Source organism: Mus musculus, chromosome X (assembly GCF_000001635.26).
Source record: "Mus musculus strain C57BL/6J chromosome X, GRCm38.p6 C57BL/6J".
NCBI classification, from domain to species: domain Eukaryota; kingdom Metazoa; phylum Chordata; class Mammalia; order Rodentia; family Muridae; genus Mus; species Mus musculus.
The window spans coordinates 165,237,663-165,259,840 of NC_000086.7; the positions used below are offsets into that span (position 1 = coordinate 165,237,663).

The 22,178-nt window shown below is 36.1% G+C and overlaps 1 protein-coding gene across 6 annotated transcripts in view; it reads right to left on the reverse strand.

The window, feature by feature from the left end:
• The window catches only part of Glra2 (glycine receptor, alpha 2 subunit), a 198,851-nt gene that overhangs the window by 108,646 nt on the left and 68,027 nt on the right, over positions 1–22,178 (reverse strand). For all 6 annotated transcript variants that reach the window (NM_001357099.1, XM_030251336.1, XM_006528836.4 and 3 more), the window contains 3 exons: positions 19,444–19,526; positions 16,559–16,696; positions 14,558–14,772 (listed from right to left, as the gene is read on the reverse strand). In NM_001357099.1, the coding sequence (NP_001344028.1) occupies positions 14,558–14,772; positions 16,559–16,696; positions 19,444–19,526 (436 nt within the window). The remainder of the gene's footprint in view (positions 1–14,557; positions 14,773–16,558; positions 16,697–19,443; positions 19,527–22,178) is intronic.

Consider the following 22,178-nt stretch of genomic DNA (forward strand, 5'->3'; position numbering starts at 1 on the left):
CAAAATTAGTATGGGGCCAAGAAGAGCAATTCGGTCAGAAGCTGAGAGAAATGCAGTTGAATCAGTCAGCTTGAAATATTAGATCGTATGGAGGATAGAAACTTCTAGGCCTAGACCTGGAGATAGTTGGAGCAGAGAAAGAAACACACCAGATTCAGCATAACCTGGGTATTTACACAGCTTGTGTGTGGCTCTATCCCTCATCACATCTTCTGAGGAAATAAAAGCATCATTTATATTTACACATCTCTTATTTACTTCAGGTTTTACCCCCTCATTCCTGCTTATATCTTCTCGAATATTACTTTCTACATCAAGTCGTTCATTGTATATACAAAACAACTATTGTCACATAAATGTCTTCGATATCCCAGACTTCTTATCACCTTTCTGATACTTCTTTTTGTTTATATTTTTCTCATTAGATCAATTTTGCTAGAAAACATCTGTGCTCATTTGCTTACATATTCTCTAAACTGCCTTTCAGCAACCACTATAGAGATAAGTAGTTGCAACAGTTATATTGTGGCTTGGAAATCTAAATTGGCCCTTTAGGTCAGTTGATGCTTGCTCACTCATATGCTTGATCATAAATCCACCCCCCATGAAAAGTTATCTTAATTTTTTGTACATTATTGACTATTGTGGAAGGTGTATCTTGACTATATACTAAAATAAATTGAGCTTTATTAAAGTGTAAATGTACTGCAGTATCCACAGGAGCATGTGTGAAAATTCAGCATGCAAAGACAGGAGATACAGTTTCTTTCCTCAAAGCAGTTAACATGAAGATAAAAAATAATCTGAAGCAATTATAAGTTTAAACACATTAGGATATGTTACTTTGAAACAGTTCTTTTGATGAAACATTTTTAGAGCAAAACTGATTTCTCCTTTAGGATATAAATATTCATGTCTATGCTTGCTAATTATTAGTTTCCTCATAAAAATTATTCTCAGCCATTGAGTTCAAAGACTGTGTATTTAATAAATTTAATCTTCATTGATTAAAACAACCATATTCTTAGCATTTACAAGTTCAAGTCATTTCGGATAATTATTTCAATTATCTAAATTGTTGTTTTCCATTTACTTACATTCTATTAATGTGTCAAATTTCATAACAAAGTCAAACATTCAAAATCATATCAATGAGTTCCACCTTTTGTCAAGATGGAATAACAGGGGTCAGATTTACCCTTTATTCTAGAAGGCAAGTAGGCTCTCCATTATATCATCAATACAGATATTTCCCTTTATCCTGATCAAAACAAACTTTGAAATATACTAAAAATAATGTAAGATGTCAGATATCAGAAAAAGATGATGATCTTTGAAACATGGAGAATACTGAGTTTGTCCTACTGTTATTCCAGTTTTATTGTCTTGAGATACCTTTCAAGTCATTATATACTGAGAGAGTGTTTAAATAAAGTCTAACCAAATCTTAGAACCGAGAAAATGGTTTGGGGATTGAGAGAAACTATACTTACACATCAGGATATTAAAATGGAAAATTGCTCTGTAGATTTCTGGAGTGTTTCTATAGAGTGATAAGCTAACAAAGAGCATGAAAATGAGAAAAATAACTAAGGTGAAGGGAAATACAGTCTATGTGTATCCATATAAATATATAAGTTAGATGAAGTTACATAACTTAGGCTGGCAATGCTCCCTGAAACAGCCATAGACTATATCTTAGACTCATGTAGTCAAATGCTTGGCCCATAGGGAGTGGCACAACTAGGAGGTCTGGCATTGTTAGAGGAAGTATGTGACTGTGGAGGTGAGATTTTGAGGTCTTAAATTCCCAAGCTTGCCTGTGTGAAAAAGCCAGTCTCCTCTTGGTTGCCTTTGGATCAAGATGTTAAATTAGTGGCTCCTCCAGCAGCATGTCTGCCTGCAAATTGCTATGATTCCAGCAATGATGGTAATGGACCAAACTTCTGAAACTCTAGGCTAGCCCCAATTAAACGTTAGGCTTTTTAAATTTTGTCTTGGTCATGGTGTCTCTTCACAGCAATGGAAATCCTAACTAAGACAGACTATCAACAAAACCCCAAATACTAGGCTTGAGATATCCTCATTCATGTTGTTTTTCAGAGGAGTCCAATTGATTCTCAAAATAATGTGCGCTGTTGCTGTTGCTCTTGGTGGTCTCCCAGAGACACAATGCACCTCAGACACAAGACCCAGAGGACATAACATATAACTTGCATGGCTGTCCTTTAAGAGGCCCAACAAGCAGCTGGCTTAGGCAGATGCAAATACTTACACCCAAACATTGGACTGAAGTTGGGGACCATGGTGGTTGAGTTAGAGAAAGGCTAGAAGAAGCTGAGGAGGAGGGCACCCTCATAGGAAGACTAGCAGTCTCAACTAACCTGTACACCTGAGATCTCTCACTCACTGAGCCACCAACCAGGCAGTATACATGAGCTGGTCTGAGGCTCCCAACACATATATAGTAGAGGACTTCCTGGTCTAGATTCAGTGGGAGAAGATGCTCCTAACCCTCTAGAGACTTGAGGCCCCAGGGAGTGGGGAGGCCTAGTGGGCATGGGTAGACATCCTCTTGGAGACAGAGGGAGGAGGAATTGGATGAGGAACTGTGGTAGAGGGACCAGGAAGTGGGCAACGACTGGACTATGAAAAAAATAAAAATAATGAAAAAAGAAAGATTCCTTTTCAGAGGACTAGGTTACTTTCATAATATTAGAAGGAGCTATGCAAGCTTTCAAGCTAGAGAAGCAACCAAGAGTCACCCAGCTATGGTACCTATGAACCATAGTGATGACCAGCAAGCCACAGCAACCATAAAGATGTAATAGTGGTCTTCACATTTGGGGGGTAATTAGCAGCTCTATAGATGGACTTAAGGTTCACATAATAGGAATGAAACTATTCTTCATACTGGAAACCTAGCCAAAGGCTTAGAGCTAGTAAAGTCACACATGTCAGAATAGAACATACAATCACTAATTTATTAAACTAGCATAATTTCTAAATACACTATTTGTTCTTATGCTCACCCACATCAAGGGAACATTTCCTGTAATAGATGGACATACAGAAAATGACAACAATCATAATGCAGGGTTGTGGAGCCCAGTCCTAAGTGATATATCTACAAAACACCTCTACACCTATGGCTCCGGGATCATTCCCAAAGAGGGGACAGAAACATTGTAAGAACCAGAGGATCAGGGAGTTTTGTGTGAGGTTGTGTTGACTAGGAATATATGAAGTTACACCTATAAAGCCTCAACATGACTGTCCAAATGTAAGCTGAACAAGGACAACAAAAATAGGCATAGCAAAGTGAATGGGGGAAAAGTTCATGAGGCTTTAACTCTAGAAAAGAATTATAGGCAACTAAGGAATGCTGAGAGTGGGAGACTCCCCAATGGAGAGCACATCAATTGTTTATCTAATACCCACTGGTCAATATTAAAAACATGCATGTGATTAACGATGAGTAATCAGGGTGTATTTAGAAATATATATATATATACACATATATATACATACATATATATGTGTGTATGCATATGTATACATATATACATATATATGTTTGTATATATGTATATACATATATATTTAGAATATTATATATATTAGTTATTTATGTATATATAAGCAACTAATGAATAAGAGCATATGAATTTGAAAGAGAGCGAGGGAAGATATATGGGAGGTTTTGAAGGGAGGAAAGGGACAGAGGAAATGTTTTAATTATAATCTAAAACATAAAATAAATAATTTTTAGAAAGTCATTGAACTGTACAAAATCAGTAGCTTTCCTATATAACAACACTGAACCAGGTGAGATATCGGGTAAAAAGAACTCATTCACAACAGCTTCATAACATAAAAATACTTGAAATAAACTTAAACATATGAAAGAATGCTGCAATAGGAACACTGAATTTGAAGGTACTCAAAGACAAAAAAGCACCTCTTATGCTTATGGACTCATAGAATTGACACAGTGAAAATTTCTATATTATGAAAATTAATTTGAAAACTTAAAACAACCCATATCCAAATGCCAGTAACATTTTTACATAACTAGAAAACAAACTTGAATTTCACATGAAAGTGGAAAAAGAACTGACAACATCTGAAGCCATTCTCAGCAGAAAAAGTACAAATGACAGAAATACCAAAAGACCTGGGGTAAAAAACCTAACAAACTGCACAAGTAACGTCAATACTTTTCAAAAGAAGTACAAATGGTCACTAAATTTACAGAAGGTGTAAAATGCCTGTGCATGTTGTGGGAATTCAAATTAAGACTCCCTTGTCTCAGTTTGAATGGCCATCACCAAGAAAATATGAAAGAAAAATGTTGGGTAGGATGTTTAGGGAAAAAGAGCACACACACACTCCTAGTGGGAATATAAATTAGCCTAACTATTCTGAGATCAGAAAAAAATGACTTAAGCAATATCAATTATCCTGATTAAAAGTGTTTAAGAGCATAAAGTCAAATAATGATATCTTTTCATTCTTGGTAACATTAATATGAGCTGTGAGAGATTCATTTTGTTATTTGTGACTGCAGCTCATCCCATCTTAAATTTCATTGCATGAATAGATCATAGTCAGTTTAATTATTTTCTTGTTGATGGGATGTAACAAAATCACATATGCTGTGCATCGATGAAAAGGGTGTTTTTGAGGGTTGTGGTAGAGGAAATAAATAGCTTTAGGGTTTAGTTAGGAACTCTGCTGAGGATGAACACTTTTTATCAACAAGTGAGAACTTGAAATGGGAATCTCAAGAATATTATAAGGCATTCTTTTTTAAAAGATTTATTTATTTATTATATGTAAGTACACTGTCGCTGTCTTCAGACACTCCAGAAGAGGAAGTCAGATCTCATTACGGATGGTTGTGAAGCACCATGTGGTTGCTGGGATTTGAACTCTGGACCTTTGGAAGAGCAGTCGGGTGCTCTTACCCACTGAGCCATCTCACCAGCCCAAGGCATTCTTAATATGAAGAAGAAATGACAGCTATATCAGGGTCCTATCAGCAAAATCTTTCTGGCATATGCATTAGTGTCTGGGTTTGGTGTCTTGACTGAGGCTTGGCTACTACCTGGCAAATACAGTAGTGGATGCTCACAGTCATCTATAGGATGGAACAAAGGGCCCCCAGTGGAGGAGCTAGAGAAAGTACCCAAGGAGCTGAAGGGGTCTGCAACCCTATAGGTGGAACAACAATATGAACTAACCAGTACCCCAGAGTTCGTGTCTCTAGCTGCATATGTATCAGAAGATAGCCTAGTTGGCCATCATTGGTAAGAGAGGCCCCTTGGTATTGCAAACTTTATATGCCCCAGTACAGGGGCAAGAAGTGGGAGTGGGTGGGTAGGGGAGCAAGGTGGGGGAGGGTATAGGGAACTTTCAGGATAGCATTTGAAATGTAAATAAAGAAAATACTTTGAAGAAGAAGAAGAAGAAGAAGAAGAAGGAAATGAACAACCTGCTAAATACTATATCTTCATCAAAATGATTAATAAACACACATCACCCCCACATCAGATACCACTAATAATATTACAACAATGTTTTACAAATAGGGTGCTAATTTTCTGGTATTTGAATTGCTTTGAAAGAGTATGCATCTGTACTTTGGATTAGATCTACTGTAGAAAGTCCACATAAGAAGGCTTCTGGATACCTTATCAGAATGGCAAGCATTAGCATGTATTCAAATAAACTGGGCAAGGGAGAAATGATAATGGTGCTTGAGTCAGCAGACCACAAAACCTCTAAATTGTTTGTGACAGTGCTGAGGAAGCAAAGCTGAGGTAAAAATAGTCTGTCTGGATGCTTTCTTATCTAAACCATTATTTAATTATTTCCTTGGTTAAAAAGCTGTATAAGGACTAGCTACTAAGGAAAACTGAATAAAACCCTTCTCCTCACTATGAGAGAAGTAAAAGCTTACAAAATTATTATACTAGAATAATATACACATGCATAATTTTCTGTGATAAAGAATAGTCAGTCAAAGATGGTGACCTAGTCATGTGCATTTTTAAAATTTGTTCTCTCCAGGAAGCAGGAGTGTGTAGGTTGGGGAGCAGAGTGGGGGAGGGTATAGGGGGATAGCATTTGAAATGTAAATCAAGAAAATATTTAATAAAAAATATCAAAAATATCAAAATATCAAAAATATTTAGCCAAGATTAATGTAAAACAAGGAATTACATCTATGTAAATTTGCTTTGACTTTCAATAAATGGTAAAATTGTATGTGCACCAAAAAAAACCAGGAAAAGTTTACATGGACAGTTCTCAACGAGTAGATAATAAAGAAGTGTATGCCTACTTTTAAACCAGTACTTACTGAACATACACTATGAGCTAAGTTCTGCTATAAGGAACGAGGCAGATCAAATCTCTTTCATGGGGATTATAGTAATATCAAGAGGACTAGATTGCATAGAATAAATATAAACCACGATTTTTTTTATATAAACCTCAGTATTTCTATCTGGAGACCTGTGTTGTGGAGAAATAAATATACCCTGCAAAACTGAGTTACCTCAGGTTGGTGATAAAGACCTGCAAAGGTGATGTAATGGACAGAAGAGTCTTCATGGAGGAAGGAAGTTTGAATAAAGGTTTGGAAAAGGCAGAAAAAATAGTGGGGTGAAGGTCTGGGGGTACAGTATTAAAGGCTCACATAGCTATTGTAATGGCTCAGAGATGGCAGAAAGTACCATCACCAGGAATTAGCAAGCAGACCCGTGTGACTGGAGCAGTGAGCAAGGAGATAGGTTAATAAGAGGTCAGATCAAGAGACAGTAAGAGAAAATTATGGATGCCCTTGCTCACAATCACAAGGACACTGCTTTATCCTCTGCATGAGATGAGGCTCTATAGAAGGATTCAAGAGAGAAATGCTAATCACAATTTTCTTTTGGTTTGTGTTTTAGCCTCATAAAAGCATGAACAGACAGCTCAATCATGCAATATCAAATATCTGACCTGAGAAACTAGTCTGATAAATGACTATTCCAACTTCTGAAGTTTGTTACACAGCAATGGAAAATTAATGCATCAATTGATGGCTTCCTAATATTTTCTACTATATTGTATATTACCAGCATCTCTTTTAATTCATAATTTTATTGATGTTTAGATAAATGGATATACAACAGTGCCTATATACCAGCACATAGTTCTCTCTGAGAAAGATGTACACTTATTACAAAGTTAGCAATATCCTGTTCCTTTTGGGTAGTGACAGATCTTTTATATGCAGAGGTAGGCATTCAAAAATTGCCTAATTGAAGCTTTCTTTGGAAAACTATGAAGAAACGTTTCCAAAGTTCTTTACTAAGTTACCAGAAAGAAGTGCAATTTTAAGAGCAGTTTGAAGAGGAAATGAAAAGATATTGGATCTGGGCAAGAGGAGAGTTGTGGGGGGAACTAAAAGGACTGAAGGGAGAGGAAACTGTGGTCCAAACTACATTGTATGAAAGAAGAATCTATATTTAATAAGTAATAAGAGTAGTTTGAATGTCAGGGAGAAAGACTATACATAAAGTATTCCAGACTTATCCTATAACCATTGAAGTTAGTTTGTGTTATTTCCTTGAAAACAGAATATTGGTGGGTAATGTGTTTATAACAAAAATCTTTGGTTTTCATGGAAATTTTGTTCAAGTGTTTCTTCTTCGTGTCCCTTCTTCTAAGAAGTTTCCAAATAGGCCAAGAATCCTTTAAAGCAGCTATAGCCATCTGTATCCAACTCCATCAATAGCTGTGCGAGTTAATTGGCTCTGCAATAAGCTCCCTAAAGATTTTGTGGCTTTTGGTCTATGGTCAGCTGGGCTTGATGAGTTCTATTTCATGGAACCATAGTCTGGCTCATTTATCTTTGTATTTATTTCACAGTCTATTGACAAGTGATGTTATCAGCTCTCTTGTGTTGGTGTCATCAACCCTTTGGTGCTGTCATTTTGGTGACTACAATAACTTGTGAATGTTTCATCTTTCAAATGAGAAGTCTGACTTTCTTCATTGAGCAATGACCAGGCCATGGAGATCCTAAAATGACCAGGAGAAAGCCAGCCACAATTTGTCCATTTTCCAAGTCACATTACCAAACTGCAATAAACCAAGAGGAGTCTACTAGTGAGGGATTTGTGTATAGGGAGAAAATTATTGCACAAGTTTAATTTTCTGTTTCTTTTTGACCAGTGTATCCCCCAAATCACAGAAATCCACTTGCCTATGCCTACCAAGTGCTGAGATTAAAGGTGTGCACCACTATGCCATTTTTGTAAAATGTCTGCACCATTGTCTTTATACCATTGTCAAAGATAGAATTCCCCCTTCTTTCTTCTTTATACCCTGAGCATTTAAGACAGGGTCTCACACTATTTTGTATGCACCACAATAGTCCATTTTTATATTGCTCTAGAGAGGAATCAACAATATTTATAGTGTATGAACGAGAATTACTCATTTTAGCAAAATAGAGTGAGAACAATTTCAAAAGAATCTTATCCAATACCCCCGCCCCCCAATCCCTCCAGCCTTGGAAGAATTTGAGAAGAAGCAGAGCCTGGGTAACTTGTCCCACTGTCAGCTTTCTTGCAAAGGCTGTCAGCAACATTCTTTAACTAAAGTGCCAATGACACTCCAGCTCTCTCCCCAGAGAATTCACACACGTCATCTCCTTGCATATTTTTATCACATTTTTCCTACATCAATGATTCTTCAATTTGCTGTGGCTTGAGAAATGGCAGAAGGGAAAGTTTATGAACTCTCCCACATATGCAGACATCTAAGTCAGGCAAGGCCCATAGAACCATTTTGTCAAACCTTAACTTTCTCCCTGTTTAATATTTTAACCAAGAACTTCAAAAGTACTGGTTATTTAGAGAACAAAACTGTTTCCAATCCCTCTCAAATATACTAATATGACCTAACCACTGATTATTCCAAATATCTCAGGGTGTGCCTAACCCTAATATATACAGCTAAATCTTATTCAAAACTATACTATCACTCTTAATGCCTTCAGTTGCTCCAACTTCAGCCTCTAGTTAGAAGCATTTTGATGGGGAATAAAGCAAAACCAAGAATGGCAAGACTATGGCTACTTTTGTTTTAAATTCTGAACTTGTTCTGAGTTTGGCAGCTGCTTGAAATGGTCCATCTGGCCTTAGTTGGCCCCGATGGCTGAAAAGTAAGGGTGAAATGTACTTCTGTAGAAAATAGAGCACCCTATTTAATAATTGCTAATGACAATTCCCTTGTAAACTTGCTCTGGCAAGATAGTTATAGATCTGTTAGAGGCCTCTGAATACTGGGTTCGCCACACCAGTTCCCTACTGAAGTGTTCTTTCACTTCTGCAGTCTCTAGAGAATAGCCATAAGTGACAATTCTAGACTCTGTTGGGCATAGCTTCAAATTCCCCTGCTATAATTATATATATCAAGTCTGCCTGATATCTCACAGCTTTCCATTCAATTCACCCAGCTATGTTTCTGTGGGTTGGAAGGGAAATAATCCACCCAGCCTGTAGTCAGCCTGCAGGTCTTTCATGCTCGAAAAACTTAGAACATTGTCAGCAGAACTATTTCTTAAAGGTTGTCAAACCAACTGGAGAGCTTCAAATAGGAAGGTACCTATGTTTGATTTCCTTTGTATTTAGGGGAGAGTGTGAATATCTGAAAACTAAAACAAGCAAACAAATGAAACTAAATAGCAAACACACATACCCTTCTGTTGCCAAAAAGTCAGGAAAATAACTTGAAATCAATAAACACAATTTTTCTTACTTGAAATGTGTTTTAAATTTGTGAAACATGAAGAAAAAAGTTCCCAGACTGTCTCTCTTACCCTAAAAAAGTTACCATATTTTGTAAGTATTACCCCAATGCAATCAGTGAAGATCCTCCTGGTCTGGAAGGACCTTTACCTCTTCCTCCCTTACCTACTTAATGTACTTCATAGATTCAGATCAGGACCCTCTTCTGACTTCAGGCTATTTGCCTAATACTGGTCTGTCTCCCTTTCTTTGCCCTCCTTTGCTTCTCTCCAGCACTGCCATTTAATATCTTAGAGATCCTCCATGATATGATATTATATTTCACATTTTTTAATCATCAGCATTCCAACTGACTGCTTCTGCCCTACCAGATTATAAACCCCTGATGATAAAGACTGTATTTTGACTCTTTTGATATCTAGTATAATGCATGGCCCAAAGAACATTAATCAAATACGGAAACTGATGAATGAATCACCGCTTAAATTATGCCAAGAATACCACTTGGCTATTTTTACAACTGTTCATTAATTTACTGGCGCTTTACTAATCGCCTACTAGAAATCAATTATTGTGCCAAGTTTTAGGTATATGAGCATGAGCCAAATCAATGAAGTTCTTTCCTTCCTAGAAATAAAGTCTAAAACTAAGAATGCTTATTTCTAGGTATGACTGTATAGCCACAGAAAATTCTGTTCCCTCAGAATTTATCCTAAGGTGTTATATTACAGGATCACTGTTCACATTTGGGAAGGCCAGGACTTTTCTTCAAAGAACAATCACTGTCTATAAACAATCATGCCCACTACTCTATATCAAGGATAATACTAGTAGATATGCCAAAGTAGGTGGGACAAATCCTAAGAGACCTCGACCCTACACAAAGAACTATAGGCAACTAATGAAAGTTGGTAGTGGGAAAAAATTCTTCTCTGGGGAAGAGACTACCAATTGGTTATCTAATACCAAATGGTCATCCCTGAAAACATACAAAAAAGTAACATCATACATACTGAGCAGATTATATTTAGAAAAATATGTGCATGTGCATGAACAAATACTCATATAACAAAAAAAATTGAGGTCATAGATTTGAAAGAAAATAAGAAGGGGTAGATTTAAGGATTTAGGAGGAGAAAGGGGAATGGAGAAATGATATAATTATATTATAATCTCAAAAATAGTAGAAGAATTAGAGGTCAAAAATACCAAATTGAAGCAATGAAATTTCATGATGATGTCACTGTTGTGGCATCCTTCCTATTCTCCTAAAGATGGGAGGAGGTGTTTCACTCTCACTTTTGTGATAGAAGAGATTCACATCTATTCCAAATGTCATATTTTGATGAGCTGCTGAAATTACAATACATTTCCAAGGTTCAGAAAGGAAGAATTCTTCTGAGAGCTTCTCATGGGTCCTTAGTAGTTTGTGATTTATATGAAGACAGTATGTTAGCTAAAATACCCAACATAATGGGATAAAAGTAGAAATGTTAATAGTTGGTCAATTCATATTTAGCAAGGCCAGAAAACTTGTGGTTTTTATGAACCAAAAAAAATGGTGAACAAGGTAATTAAATGTGAGTTAAAGGCAGCATGTCAGACAGTGGGGATGTCTTCCTCTGGTGTCCTCCATGGGCAAGGAACACAGAGCCAATTGAATGTGTTCAATAGTAGTGATTGCAAAACAGCCAGATCATTACATATTCAGATCCTCTGGATCTTAACTTATTTATAAGATAACCTACTAAAAACATGAGAATGTGCATACATGCAAACATATGCTTTGTACATCATATGTATAATGAGCCTTGGTTTGTCTTATTGGCAACATGACTAATGTTTCCAATCATGAGTCATCTAAAACTTTGGCACCTTCTGTTCATAAGGGTCTTTATGAATATTCTAATACAATCTGCCATCTCAGTGAACAGACCTTTCTACTACAGAATGAATAGAAAAATAACAATAACTAGAAAGAGTTCTGGGCCTACCATGTATAAACTGGAATAAACAATTTATACAGGTAGTGCTTCATCTTGTCCTCATTTAATATTTGAAAAGGGCAACTTAAGATGTTCTTATTTTAGAAATGAGTAAACAAGCTTAGAGATATGAGGAAGAATATTTGCCCCAGGATTGAAATCCAGGCCTGCCTACATTTCACAGTGTATCTTTGTACATGTGTTCTAAACTTTTCAAAGTTTGCTGAAATACTTTAGGAAAGAGGGTTGTGGTCTATGTTATTAGACAGGTCACATATCTTTATGGTTGTTATTATTACAACATTTTCTTTATATTAAAATTCTAGCCATTGCACTCACGAACTCTCTGCTACCCAAGCTTCATGAAATCCTTCCAACCCATGCTAAGGCAAAGAACCCCAATGAAACTCAGCAGTTCACACAATAAATAAAGAAAGACATCAAAGTAGATATCAGGCTGGTTGGGGGAAAATTGCTTTCAGGAGGAGAGAGGATACTGGGGAGTTGACAATAATTAAGCTTTACTATGTGTATTATAAAATTGTCAAAAAATAATAAAATAAGCTTTTGGATGTTTTATACAAAATTTCATCCTTATATTCCACCCTGGGTATGCTTTATGCTAATCATGGTCTCATGTGGGAAGGTCACGAGTGTTAATTCATTTGTTTATCAGCAGTGAGGACACAATTCTAATTTCAGCAACACATATTCCAGGTGCTGAGGTAACACAATGAAGATGACAGAGTTCTTGCATACATGGTCTGCACATGTTGTTGATTACCATCCTGTCCATCTTCCTCCATTTACTCTGCTCACAACATTCAATATAGGTACATGTAAATGTATTTATCATCACCACATTTATATAGGCAGGAGAGAAGTCCCTCAGTAGATAAGATGGTGAGATAAATGACAATTGAGACATAAGGTTGGCTATTATTAAGTCATTAGAGATTGATCATGGCGTGAGACTATGCTTCAGTGATAGTTTGCATTCCTAATGCATATAAGCAAGACTAGGTTCAGTCTCTTCCACTGCAACAAAGATAGACTCATAATACATTTTTATGAGAAAGGAGATAGCATAGAATGACATAAAACCTGGACCTAAATTCTCTATGCACATAAGGAGCTTTGTCTACAAATGTAACCAGACTTGGAGATAAGCAACATATATTAATTTCTTAATAACTTTGATGTACTGAAGAGTTAATATTAATGCTGCTTTATCTTTCCATAAGCATATAAAATGTATGTTCATTTCAGTACATAATGTCAAAATAGGCCCTGGAGTACCAGGACTAGTAATATCTGGACCATCTGGTCAGGAACTGTAACATTTATAAGTCAATGAATATTTATATATATGTTCAAGTAAGTATATGGTCAGGATTTTTCATTTTCCATGACTCATACTTTAATCCCACTTTAGTGTCTCTCCATCATACATATGAGTCACATTTCTTCATGGTCAGTTGAGAGTTGACTTATGTTTAATAATGGCCAAAACAAAACAAAACATGTAGCAGGAGAAGTCTACTCGTGGCGAAAGGTTAACCACTATGTGTTCAAAACAAAGTATAAAATTATTTTAAATTATACCCTCTCGGTTTATCTGAGATTCTCATTGTCTCTATAGAAAAAAATCACTGGTCAGTAACAATTTACTTAGTAATAATTTTGCCTGCTGATGGAGAATCATAATAGCTCCATAGAGTGAATCACACATTTACAAAACTGAAAATCTCATTCTGCAAATAAGTGATGACTCTTCTCATCACAACGGGCAGTTGGAAGCTAAATGTCTTATGTTTTGACATTATCTGCTCACAATTTGTCACCAATACTTTAGCTGTCTATTAAATTGTAAAACGTGTTTGTGCATCCTGCAGATTAATGGTGTGCAGTGATAGTGGTAAGTAATAGCTAGAGAGAAATAAGCAAATGAACCTGTCTGGCATGAGGGCATAGAGTAGATTAGAATTTTTATTAACTAAAATGGAACTGTGATTATGTAGTTGAAAAAGCCATGAGTATTTCTGACATCTGTATTTTAGTAGGCATATTATACAAGTACATTATTCTATTTGTTATTCCACAAAATGTTTCAAAAGATGTCAGAGATAGGTCACCTGCTTCTATTTGAATATAAAAACCTCACATTTATCTTCAGAAGTATGACAATTAGTTATGTTGCACAGTTATTTTCTTGGATTGTGATCTAATGTTGCAAACACCAACGATAACATGGACCATACTCTAGTACTTCTCATCACATTAAATGCAACACAACCATACATGAGCTCAAGCCAAAAGATGAGAAGGAATTACATCCTAATTATTTTATGGAACTGGATTTGGAGAGATCATTCAATCACCATGAGACTGAGTATGCTGAATACTGAGTTGAACTCACACTCTCAGAAAACCAAAGCCAATGGCGCAATGCACTCTTCAAAAATGAGAAAGCACATACATACAATTTTAGGGAGCTGGAGAACTTCATAAAAAGGACATTTTTCATTATCTAAGCATATTTGCTCTAGCAGAAGCCCTTTCTTACATAAAAATAGATCCTATTTAGAGGATCTATTATCAGAGCCTTGATACTCTCAAACTCAGCATTTTATTTTCTTAACAGACTCATCTTTCCAACCCCATAGTGGAATCGCAAAATTTCTGCTCTCACGGAAGTGTGCTTTCGACAAGACCTTTGGAAAGCCTCTGAGGTCACCTGTTGCCAAGTGAGTTATTTCTTACCTTTGGCAGAGATGCCCTGGAACCTGAACTCTGTGTAGTCATTGTCAGGACTGTTGTGATGCCCAGGGCAACCCTGGCAGGGGCTGCATCCATGTTTATCCAAAAGGAGACCCAGGACAAAATGACTATCAACAGGCTGGGGATGTACATCTGGATCAAATAGTAGCCCATCTGGCGCTCCAGGTGAAACTTGACCTCAATGCAGGTAAACTTGCCTGGAAGCAGAAAAGGATCACTTGACATCTAATTGAACTCATTTTTCCCATTTTACCTTCCTATTTTATTTTGAAAAGTAAATAACAATGCAAGCAGATTGGAAAGACTGTAGACAAATGCTCACCCTACACAATCAACTCCATTTTTTAAAATTCTTCTAACAATGGAAATGATTGTGTAAGCATGAAAGAGCCTTCATACTGGAATCATATGATTAGATCCATCACAGATTTTTCTATATAGAACTATAGCATTTTTAAGACTGATTAAAAATTTCAAGAATGTTTGTGTTATATGTATTATACACATCATGTACAATCATTAACATATACTATATACTATGTAACATATAACATATCATGTAATATGAAACAATTGTAACCAATGAAGAGAGACAGAGACACACAGAGAGGCAGAGAGAGACACAGAGAGACAGGGAGCATGCTTGTGTTGGGGTTCATGTGTGTGTTCATGCATGTGAAAGCCAGAGGTCAACCTCAAGTTGACTCCATCTTGAGTTTTGAGGCAGGCTCTTGGCTGGCTACCTGTGTCTACCTCCACAGTGCTTAAGCTATATGCACATGTCATCATTCCCTGGGTCCTGGGGACTGAACTCAGGTCTACATGCTTGCATGACAAGCACTTAACTGAGTAAACTATTCCCCTACCCCCTTCTAATAAGCAAGAAGAATATCCTGAGTGTTTGAATAGTTGTATGTCTTATAATCTCAATGGTAAAGACCAAAGGGTACAATTAGGGAGTATATGTACACTCTGTTCATTGTGGAAACTTTCTAGTCTTTTGAGAATTGCTTGAAGAACCTTGGAGTATTCCTTCTCAGAAACTGTAGTGCTGCTCCATCTATAAAGAAAAGAGTGTATAGGAAGGTACGACAACTTTTAACATTATTATTAAGTAGATGCTCTTGCCACTTTCTACATTTTTCTCTCTTTTTATTGACTTTTGAGCTAAACCCTGGAAAATCATTTGTATTATTCACTACAAAGATAGAAGACTGGGTTGAAGTCTTAGAAGAGTACCTTGGAATAAGGTTTTAGTTACTTCATGGGAAGTCACTGTTGGCTGCTGTAGAATGTTCTACTCACAAGAGACCCAAGGAAGTTTGTGATGACTGTATCTCTACCATCACAATTCATGTTATCAAAAGACCAGAACATTTAGAATAAAAGACATCAGTTTTTCTGGTCAGGTATAATCTTCCAGGCAACAACAGATGCCCACTTGTTGCCACTACCTCAACCTTGCCTACTCCATATGTCTTTCAGTGCTAAAGATAGCACCTGACTTTAGGGCCAGCTGAATTCTCTCCAGATGATGCTCATTGAGACTGGTATTGGTTTCCAGAACTGCAGAGCATGTCTCTATTTCTGGGTTTCCACCGACTTGTGTCATTATCACTTTCTTCCATTAAGGCCAGGAATGCAAATTGACCTTAGGATGCAATGTGAAGAGTAGATGCAAAGAGTAGCCAAGGATTTATGTTTTCTGTACAATTAATGAGGTCTACACTTTTCCTTAGACTCATTCGACAGCAGACTCTCATTAAGAGAAGAGTAAAAGATTCCTAATTTTTCTGTGTTTGAGGGAGACAATCTGCTGCACTCACAAGCCTATTCCATAGGGTACAGTAACCCTACATGTTGAGAGTTTTCTTAAATTCAATTTGCTTCATAAATGTGCAACTGTTAAGATAATAGGGCAGCTAATCTCATATACAAATGGAGAGCTCTTGGGCTTAGCAAATGAAAGAAAGAAAACCTTACCAGTGTTGTAATGCTTTGTGCAATAACCAAGCTCCTTCTCTTCTTTCAAAATAAACTGGGGCAAGGTGAGTCCTTCAGCAACTTGTACTGGACCATCACTTAACCACTCAAATATCAGGTCATTCATGGTGTACCCAACTGGAGGAAAGAAGTAGTAACAAACAATGTATCTTTTCTGAGAAAAGGCAAAATGTAATGACAGGTGGGCAAGCAGAGGAAGGAATCATTTCAGGTACAGTTTTTATAAGAGCTGCTGTAGTCATCATAACTACGTGTCTGATGACACAGAGAAACTGAACACAGCAAGGTATTTCTGATTAATTTTTTTCGTGTGGATAACGAGAGAAAGGAATCTATAGAATCTTTTATCTCTGGCCTCTTTATTCACTAACCCTCTCTGAAGAGCAAACAAGTAAACAAGCACCGAAACCGTTTGAAGATTTTCTTCACTTGAAAGAGCTGTGTCTGTGGCAGTTCAATAAGACAATCCAATTTGTGGTGCTGTCTTAGTATCTCAAATAAAGCCACTTCTTTTGAAATGTTTAATGAGAATGAATTCATTATAGGCCGGCCTGCAAGTATTACCATTGCATATTTGGCTTCTTCTGGAGTGTTAGCTTTACTTGTAGGAGCCTTTTGTTAATTACTGAGAGTGAATTCTCAGTCATTTTAGCAAGTGTGAAGGGCTATGGGCAAGTCATTTACAAGGACATTGTACGATATGTAAACCTAGAACATTATCATTGTACAGGAGCTGGGGATTGTAACCCAGCTGGTGTAGTTCTTGCCTAACATGGACAAGGTCCTACTTTCAATCCCCAGCAGCACATAAAATAACAAGTGGTGACACAGGCTTGTAGACCCAGAACGTGAGAAGTGAAGGATGGAAGATCAGCAGTTCCTGGTCATCCTTGACTGCATAGACATACAAGGCTGCATGAGACCATATCTCAAAACAAAAACAAACCCCACAAGAACAGTTGTATATTCTAATGCATTGCTAAATTGCTTTACTCATTATTTGCACAAAGTGAAACAGATTCCTTATTTTGTAAGGTCCTATATTAGTAGAGACATACTAATCATAGAAAGTATAGAAAACCAAAGTTAGGTCTTTCTTTCCCAGAGCCTACACAATTGGGTCATTATTTGTCAATTTGCCTGCCTATTTCTCCATCCCAGAAATAGACAGCTTCTCTTATTTACACTCATTATTTCTTTGCCCTCCTTGATTTTTGTGTTTTCTTTTATTTTGTTTGATATTTGAACTGTGGAAATCAGACTGATAAGGACAAAGAATATTCTGTGAAGACTCAATTGGCTAATAACTGTAGCATATTTATTAAGTTTATAAATTCTTATTCTTGCTTACTATACCAAGCCGACCTAGAAATCAATGGTAAATTTATTTGGTGTCTAGATTCTCTGGAATACCTTAAAGGCAAAAATGAAACTGTAGAAAACATCAAACTGGAATGTGGATCCTGCCCAAATATTGGTTGTCCACAACTGCAAAGGATAACCAATCCACTGCCAGTCTGTATGAATATATCCTAACCACCTCCAACAAATACATAAAGGGACAAAGCAAATCTACCATTTAAAGGTTTTATGTCTTAGAAGAATCTCCATCGATAGATCTGGGTCCTGCTTTACAGAGAAAATGAAATGATTGGGTGGAGGCTAGGGAGCTATAGAGTAGTATAGGAGACACTGTATAAAAGAGTTTTGCTTAATTTTCTTCTCAAGAAATGTGACAACATAGAAAAATAAATACATACAACACACAAATAAAAAAATCTCATTTCATCTCTGATAACATCTGAAAACAAAAGATGTTTCGCTATTTTATTTTTATCAGATGTTTTGGGGGACATACGTAGTGACTTTAAGTGATCAGAAAGAAGTCTGTTGCTATTTCTTTTTTAAAAGGGTATTCAGTGAGTCTTTTTACACTTATTATTTTTCTAAACTAAGAAGTTAAAATATTTTCTTGCCCCCTGCCTCATTAAATCTCCTAAAAACTCTGTAAGTCAGTAGCATTCATTATTATCTTTTGGATTCTGTAAACAGAGAAACTGACAAGAGCAAGCCAGAGGAAATTTCATGTCTCTTAACGGAAAATCCCATTACCTTGAAGGCATGAGTAACTTATGGCGCATGTCAAAGATATCAGTGGCAGCAGAATCAGAGGATAAAAGGGACAGAATAGATGACATTTCCCTATTCCCTTCATCATGCCCTAGTGTGTACATTGCTTATCTAAGAAAGATGCCAAGTCTTATTCCTTGTCAACTTATGCCCTTCATCCTTTTATTCATGTATTACTTAGGATCAAATCCAGGGCCTTGAGCACTTTAGGCAATCACACTCCTGCTGAGCTTTGGTCCTTGTGCCTCTCCTTTTTGAATACACCTATGGCTAAGGGCTTTATTTTATTTTATTTTATTTTGTTTTATTTTTGTTCTCAAAGCAATCATCTCTTCCTTCCAGTATCCCTTTGGATATGTGGGTCTTGATGAATATAAGACAGAAAGAAATACAGTTTTCTGATAACATAGTGACTCTTTATAACGATGAGGTGGCTAATAACCACAATTATACAAGGGAAAATTTATTCCACAGACAATCTTGCTATGTCAGAATTGGGTGGGCTTTTTCTTTCTTTGAGGAAGGGAAATTTATTTAACATCTTGAACTGAAAGATTGTTTCTGTGTTGATAATGAACTTCTTCTATTAAATACCAATCCTCCAGTAAGACCTTCAATGCTGGTAAACTGGTTGAGAATGACGTTTACAAGTACTTATTCCTTATTGATACACTAAGAGGCAAGTCAGTGGTTATAACAAGCAAGTGGTAAATAAATTAATAGTGATGACTTACAACTCTCCAGCTGCATTGTACAGGTCTGGACATCCATTGGAAAGTTCTTCAGGTCCATTGGACAAGATAAAGTCAAGGTGAGTCTTAACAACAACAAAAAAAATAGAATGTGAAACTTACTTTAAAATCTATGCAGTATAATCCCTGAGAGAAAAAAAAAGTCCACTTAGAACTAGCAAAATATATTGATTCAAATATTGAAATCTAAGCTCCCAGGACAATCCTTTGTTTTAATGAAGGGTATCCATTGGTAACTTTACAACATATTTTAACATTTCATTATAAGCCATTGCTCTCTATTTCTCAACCTCCAGATTCTGAGTATTTCTTATCTTCCAGATTCTGACTTCCTCTAACAATGATGCTAGTCTCAAGTAAAAATATTATACTATGAACAATGGACTCTCAACCACAATGATGAACAAAAAGACCTAAAGTTTGGGATGTTTTTAGAGTTGCATCACACTCACATGTGCATGCCCCCCCCACCCTCCCATACACACACATAGGAATGAATAATGGTTCTTCTTCCTTCAAATGGGCAGATACTTGGCTTCACAGACTTTTAATTTACCAGTTCACATGGATGAATTAACAACTTATACTGGCATTCATTATAGGAGTTCCAGTTATAGAACAAGTAATCCTTGAGTGAAAACAAAAACAAACAAAAAAAAACAATCAAACAGACAAACAAACAAAAAACTTCAAGATAGTGGGTTGCACAGTCTTTGTCTTTCTGCAACTGTTGGAGGCAACTCTGACCTCTTTCTCCATGGAACTTTGCTGAGATCCAGCCAGCTCTACCTGGGTCTTAAATCAGGATATTCATTGAGCTACAATCTCCTTCTCAATGTTTTTCTTTTGATTTCTCATGTGAACGGTGCATAACTCTTGCTCTGAAATTCTTTGTATTTTAAAGATTTAAAGATTCAAGGAATCCAATAACCAGCAGAGCTAGGTTCCCTATTATAATGACATTTTATCCAAAGCAAGATAATTAAAACTTGTTAAACAATTGTTCTCACTGATCAAGTTAGGAAGCAGATATATGATGTTTATTCCTATTTGACTCTAATTCTAGAAGTAAATAGCTCCAAGTTTTGTATCTTAATTATCTTTCGCATCCAAAAAAATTGTGTGGCTGTCACATTATTACCCCAGTCTCCCTTCCCATCATGCTCCTTCTCAATCCCCCTCCTAATTTGCTTCTCTTTATTTCCTACGGTTTGTTTTGTAGTCTATTCAAGCACAAACAAACTGCAGCACACACTTTAAAGAAAGGAAAGATTTGAGATTGAAGAGAGAATAGGGAGTCCATGTTGACGGTTGTCAAAGACATTAAAATACAGCAGCAAGGGGACCAGAATGTCACAAAGCAACAATTCTGGGAAAATATATTCAGGCTTGTAAAACAATGCATCCTGTGTTAAAAGTCGATATTTCTAGCTCGTGGAAATATTTGTGGGTTTTCTGTTTAATTTTGGTTTTACTCCTTATTTTTCCTGTGGTGTCTTATATTGAAAAGTATAGGCTGCTTTAAAGTATTCATAAACTCCATTATCAGCTCACTCAACTTCAGGAAATGAAAATGGGTCCTTTCAAAGTTATAGCTGAAAGGGAAAATTAGAGAATTTCATTTTATTCAGTATTTTTGTTATAATCTTATCAATCCCAGTATTACACCTTATTACTAGATGAATAGGCATCTCTAGAATCCAAACACCATGATTGCAGAGGAAAGGCGGCTTTGAGCTGTAAGGGTCTGGCTTAAATTATAATCTTTAGACATAAAAGACTATCAATTTTGGAATAAATATATATATATATTTATATATCTGTCTACCGATTTTTTCCTGTGTGAAGTTTTGTTTTGAAAAAAAATACAGTTTTCTTAGTATTGCTATCATGAACCCTTCAGAGCAAGGACAATAAAGAAACGCAAAACCAAACTCTTACTAGTGAATAAATAAATAAAAAGCTGATTTTAAAACATGGATTAGTGGTGAGTCAAAAATAATCCATGGTCTTAAAATTAATTTTATTTTCATTTCTATTTTCAAAAGGACAATATTTCCATCATACATAAATAGGTTCTTCTTTGACTTTTTTATTGTAATGCTTGCTATAAACAAGTACAAACCTTAAGTAGGAAGAAAGAAGTGATTTTTTGTGAGACTTATTGCACAATATTTTAAATTTAATAAATGATGTGTTTTCACATTTCAAAATTGCTGAGAGTAAATTCCACATGTTCTCACCACAAAAATAAGCATTTGAGGTGATGAATAAATTAATTAGCTTCATTTAGTTACTTATATTTCATTCATAGTTCCTGACTCCACTTTTACCCCACAATTATATATATATATATATATATATATATATATATTCAAGTTGAAAAGGAAAAACTAAAATGTTTGGCATACAATAATAATCAGATGGTATAGATAATTAACATGAGTCAAGACCAGAAAATCTGGAAAGATGGTTATAATGTGGAAAGCTCTACCTTCAGTAAATTAAAATATAATAATAATGGAAGTGGGTGTATTTTAACTACACAGTTGTTACCATGACAACTCAACTCTGTTTTAATCATCATAGGCTATCTGTACTGGATTCTTTGGTGGATTGTAGTTTTTGTCTCTATGCCCCAGTTGGAGGCAACTCTGACCTCTTCCCCCATGGAATTTTCCTGAGTTCCAGCCAACTCTACCTGGGAGAAGAGATGG